Source organism: Ascaphus truei, chromosome 3, assembly GCF_040206685.1.
Source record: "Ascaphus truei isolate aAscTru1 chromosome 3, aAscTru1.hap1, whole genome shotgun sequence".
Lineage (NCBI taxonomy): Eukaryota > Metazoa > Chordata > Amphibia > Anura > Ascaphidae > Ascaphus > Ascaphus truei.
Genome location: NC_134485.1, coordinates 377594637 through 377600636, shown reverse-complemented (window position 1 = coordinate 377600636; position 6000 = coordinate 377594637). Strand labels below are relative to the sequence as shown.

General features: G+C 41.0%; 1 protein-coding gene across 5 annotated transcripts in view; it reads right to left on the bottom strand.

Moving 5' to 3' along the window:
- Positions 1-368: 368 nt before the first annotated feature.
- ZDHHC20 (zDHHC palmitoyltransferase 20) overlaps positions 369-6000 on the bottom strand; it is a 65730-nt gene continuing 60098 nt past the window's right edge. For all 5 annotated transcript variants that reach the window (XM_075592263.1, XM_075592264.1, XM_075592267.1 and 2 more), the window contains 3 exons: positions 5163-5278; positions 4689-4766; positions 369-3525 (listed from right to left, as the gene is read on the bottom strand). In XM_075592263.1, the coding sequence (XP_075448378.1) occupies positions 4729-4766; positions 5163-5278 (154 nt within the window). In that variant the 3' untranslated portion in view covers positions 369-3525; positions 4689-4728. The remainder of the gene's footprint in view (positions 3526-4688; positions 4767-5162; positions 5279-6000) is intronic.

Below are 6000 nucleotides of genomic sequence, written 5' to 3'. Positions count from 1 at the left end.
GCAGTTGTATTGTATGTCTTTATTTATATAGCGCCAAAAGTGTACTCAGCGCTTCACAAAGAATACAGTACAGGGAATTCTAATTATACAATAAGTGCAGCAAAATCAGACAATAGGAAAGGAAATCCCTGCCCCGAAGACCTTACAATCTAAGAGTACCACTTTGCTGCGGTTTTAATGAAGCAAGATGCATTAGTCTAACATTTGTTTCAGATATTTGAGGAATATTTTAAAGCTTTCTAACTTTTGCCCTGAAAGCAGAATCCAAACAAAACACAAAATAAATACCATGGAATATACAATCAATTGTTACAGTCTGGTCAGGAGCTCATCTGTAACGGAGGAAAAAAATGAAGCAGATTCCAAAACAGAGGGAAAGTAAAGGCTATTTATGTATAAAAAAAACAGATTGGACAGAGTACATATAACAGAACTTAGAAGCGCTATGAATAATTAAAACAGGTTAAATAACTGGATTTTAGCAGAATACTACCATCGTTGTCATATTGGCCTGGAACAGCATGCAAAACCTTGAAGACAGACAGAAAACTGCCCACACTGTCCCAATCAGCACATTAAATACGCGTCACAAACACTGTCATTTTCTTATACTGCACACAAACCTGCACTGATACAAGTCAGGTGACATTGATGGGTGGCAAAGCAAACTGCTTCACATTTTTCTGCGGAATAATGGGTCTATGGTGCACATTTGTTAGTATTTTAAACAGTTTTGCATAGTAAATGAAGATTATTGTGTTTTTCAGAAAGCAAACAGTGTTTATTAAAAATAATAATAATTACAACTTTTATTTTCCATGAAAACAATTAGCTCTATTTCTTGTGGATATCAGATGTGAAACAAACTTTAAAAGCAAAAAAAAATACGCTTAAGAAGCTGGATTGTGAACTTTTCATGATGACAAATACTTTAAATTCATGCGACCCACAAGCAACCACAACTTGTGTCCATACCCTTGTGATATGTGAACATCATCTATGCATCTTATGAAGACGATGTGCTTTTATACCCAACAGGTCTGTTTACACTTCTGGATTGAGTTTAGGTTGCCAGCAAGGACTTCCTTACTTAGTAAATGTACAGCTGTAGCCATCCTCATTGTTCCTAGAGATAGTACAACATGAGAATTTAACAGAGTTTCCTTGGCAGTGATCATGCAGAATATAACAACATATTCTACAGCGAACAATGAAGGTTATTATGTACCGAGTGTGTATACAAATAGTGAGATTTATGTCATCATGTCCAACTGCTTGTATTTTAAACAGAATTATAATAAAGAGTATTTCTATCACGTTTGATTAGAAGGGGGGTTAGGCAGGGATAGCACGGCCGGTTTAGAGACCACGCACGGGTGGCAAGTAGTAGAGATGTTGTGCAGCATGATCCATACTTTGTATGCAGTTGCGTCTCCTGATCTCCTCTGCCTTAGGCCGCGTTTATAGTGACGGTGACGCGACCGATGACGTCACCCATCGCCATGGCACTTCAACTTTGAACGACGTCGCTGGCGACAAGGCCAGTGACGTCACAAAGGGGGAGGGCAGAGTGCAATAGGCGCTCTGTGATTGTCTCTACACCAGTCACATGTGGCGACTGTCTCTCCCAAAATCAAATTCTACTGACTTCAATATTTTTGGTCGCTACGTCACGTTACTATAAGCACATGCGACAGATTCAATGTATTTGTTTTGGTGCGTCGTCACGTCGCTTGGCACTATAAGCGCAGCTTTACAGATATCCAGAAAACGTTGTATCAACTCACATAAAAAGGTTGCAGATTTTTTTTTTTTTAATTCCTTCAAGATTGCCATTGGCCTTTTGGAATTTATACAGGTTATATTCGAACTAAAAAATGGGTAAGAAATATTAGGTGTTCTGCGTTTTCAGTATTTAAAGATATTCACTGATACCAGAACTCTGTTTTGAATGATTTATAACCGTTTATCAATCCACTCACAAATTTTGATGGGGTGCTTATTTCTTGTTAAACACCAATGCCTTAGGTTCTCAACTCTAGTTCTCCAGCCCCACGCCCCTCCTGCCTGAACAGGTCAGGTTTTCAGGATATCCCTGCTTAGGGATATCCTGAAAACCTAGCCTTTTGGGTGGAGCATAGAGGACTGGAGTTGAGAATCCTAGCCATAGGCGATTATGTATTATGCAGCTGTGAGATTGAATCAGTTCCTGTAAAATACTGTGCAGATAAACAGGGGTGATCTACAAACCAAGCAAAGTAATATTGCACAATCATTGACTCACGTCACAATCTTGTTGCTGTAGTAAGCATAGAACAAATTACCTTATTTAAAAGCAGTAACCAACGTTAGGTGTATACAGATAAGAGCATTTTCTGTAGTAAAATGTGTACATATTAAAAAAAAACAAAAACATTTTATCCAGGTTTTAATGTATGAAAAACAAACTGATTCCCGTTTTTGTTTTTTTAAACGAATAAAAACTGAAAACGTGGTACATTAGAAGTATTAAAGCAATTGCCCAACATGTAGCACGTGGGTGTAGAGAAAGATACATCCTTTGTAGCCATCTAAATGAGGATTAGAAAGCCGTGCTCTTTCAATAAAATAAATCTATATAAAAAGATAGCTAAAAAAGCAGTATAAATAAATGCCTCCAGTATAAAAGATTTAGTTCACATCTACTTCGTTGCAACCTTTTTTTTTTCTCCTTAGTAGATAAATAACTGCTTTGTTTATGTTGTTATCGGAATTTCTTGGCAATGTGCATGCTGCAGAAAAAAACCCCATACTAAAAGTCCTCTGAGAGAATTATCCATCCTCCTCCTAAAGTCTTTCAATGTATACAGGTGAAATCACATGCTTTAAATTACAGGTCTCCTGAGGCAAGCGACCAAACTGACCAAGCCTTGTATTGTCCTATAGTTAAGAGTTAACTACATTATACAATTACTTGCTCCCATCCCGGAAAAATACTAGCAAGAGCGGATGCAGACGACACGTCCAGCTCCTCGGATGTGCACGTGGCTATTTATGTCACGGGCAAAGCAGCAAACGATCTGCAGGCCCTTTCTTTAGACAGGAGGCCAGCATTAGATCCAGGCGCGGCCTGGTACTATTTATCTTCAATGTTGTGTGCGAAAGTTCACATAAGTCACAGCCCCCGTCTCAATGCCTTGGTAATTCCCATTCCAGGTTGGGTTACAAAACATCTCCTCCCTCCAATAGAAAAGCAGGCTAAACATTAAACTTGATTAAGACAAAATCATATACTTTTATGAATGATAAAAACGTTCTATGCAAAATAAAAAGTCACGTATAGGTCGAGATCATGTTGCATTAATGCACTATAAGAATGGTAAGGCAACAAGTTGTCCTCCTTTTCAGTGGTGCGTCCAGGCTCCGTTATTGTGCATGAAGACAGGTGTGTTCTACGTCTTCTTTACTATGTTTGAGGCACCCCATCCCGTGGATCGCCTTCGTCTGTGTGTTATTCAAGCACAAGTTGGGCTCTAGAATCCCTGACTGGAAAAAGAAGTGTGTTAAAAAGCTTGTCTGTTAGTTCTGTACCAATCATTGCGTTCAAGACAGCCACGTGTGTCATCTTCATGGCATGTCAAAGTGCAGTAAAGCATATTTCATGACAACAATCAAGTAAAGATGGGGAAAGACAGTAAAAACATCTCCCCTGTACATTTAATATTAGGGGCAATTTAAATGTACATAACCACTGACTAACCATTTTACTGCCAGAGGGGCCTGCAACAGATTGCATAGGAGGTTAACTTCTCCAGTGGAGGACTTGGCCTCTGTACAAGCAAACACTTCACAGGAGATCATTACCATCTAAAAGTCTATTTGGTGCTGGTTTTAACCAGATTGGCCAGCAGAATAACTGTAATCCCACTGATCCCTTTAATGAGGTTATCCAAGGTGGCAATTTTTTTAGTTTTAACGTAGGATTGAAGGAGGGGCTCTCCAGAGCTGAACCCAACTAATTTCAGCTCTGGGGACCCTCTGCTTCCTGAGATACAGACCTCCGTAAGGGGTGCTGGTAGCCACTCTGCTTGGCTAGCAGGGTTCATGTAATGGCGGCGTTTCATAGCTCCCATGCCCTGTGGGCCAATAGGAAGCCGTGACGTCCTCCGGTGCGGCTTCCTATTGTCTTGCGTGACGCAAAGCTTCAAACCCCATCCGGAGGCAGAACAGGCACTCCATATGGAGGCCTCGTTCTAGAAGCAGCGGGTCCCTGGGGCTGCAATTAATGGGGTTCAGCTCCGGAGACATCCAGCTTCAATCATTAAAAAAAAAAAAATCGCCCCTTGGATTGCTCCTTTAACAACCTAATGAGAAAAGGAACAAAGCAGTTCTATAAAATAAATGCACTAAATGAGGAGGTGGGTGTCAAAAGAATCCGATTGGAGTATTCCAAGCAGAGCACCCAGCTTACGGTCCACTTGGAGGTAAAGTCTCCCCAGTGGCCACAGCCAATGTGAACTCTGCACGTATACAGGTGCCCCAGGGCCCAGAACAGAGCCTCACAGGCAAGGTGAGACATTGGGAGAAAGATAAAAGGTATTCAATGTTAAACCAAATAAAATAGCAAGTAGTATGGTATTTATGGCACTCCAATACAGTACCATATAGGTGTCTTAATTATTTATTTATTTATTTTTAAATGTTCTTACCTGCATTCCCCATTTAGAGGATTTATTGTTTGAAGAATGATCAGCTTTCCATTAACACTGTAACTTGGCTTTTTCCATCTGGAACATATAAACACCAACCCATTATTTTAATTATGCCCCACCTATACTAAGGCATTAATACGAACACTTGCATAAAAGCATCAACCCCACAAAATACAATCACAATAAAAATCCCTTTTCTGAATAGTAAGGTTGCCATGGCAACGCGGCGTCATTTGACGCCAGACACAAGGTAAGGGGGGGGGGGGGAAGAGGGAGGGACACGAGCAGGCAGGGGGCGCAGGGGAAAAAGTTTGTGCACTCCTGCTTTACCCTACTAATGGCATTTTATTTACAGATTAAACATTGTAATAAATTTCCCTAAAGTTTTTTCATACGTTTGAACAGAAACTGCCATGAAAAACTCCACGTTGAATTCTTTCCCAATAAATACATTATTTTTACACGACCTACCTGTGTGTGTTTGTTCTTCCACTGGTCCGCCATTAGGCCATTGAGTATCACTTCCCAGCAATCGATTCTGGGACTCGCTGAGAGGTCGAGTAGGGAACGGCTGACTTGGCCCAGCGCTATAAGTCAAGAGTAATGACAGAAAAGCCGCTTATCTTTATGGTTCACACAAACGGTATGCTTAATGCGTTTTACAACAAACATCCAGAATGTGGATATAGCACATGCAAACTTTTCTAATCAAGCCACTTTCTGCTTTCTCATTTGCTATTGAGAAGGAACCTATATGGTCTACAAGTGCTGTGCCTAAAATATTTACGTTAATCCAAAACAACGTTATCACAACCTGTGAAAAAAAATGTGCTCCGTTACTCATGAGAACATTCCTTCCATGTAAACATGCATTATTCCAGGGGTGCGCAAAGTACATGCGCCGCACCCCCCCCGCCTGCCCCTGTGCTCGCGCGCCCCCCCCTTACCTAAAATCCGGCGTGAAATTACACGCGGGGACAACGCACGTTGCCATGGCGACACGGAGCCGAAGACAAGGTAGGAGACACTGCAGAGGCCTCACGCGATCCCACGGCACTTAATTTAAATGCCGTGGGGAAGAGCGCGGGGCCCCCACTTTGCGCACCGCTGCATTATTCTATGGAATATACCAGGTTAAAACGTTTCTAACGTTACAAAATAGAAATGTTACTGTGTAACCATTTGGGATACTTAACCTAATTTTTAAAAAAAAGGCACAAGGGGAGTACGGAAGCTAAAGCTAAGAACACAAAAACTTTTGTAAGTGTTGAGGAATCATTATGACCGCTATCATAACCCGCGCTGTGGA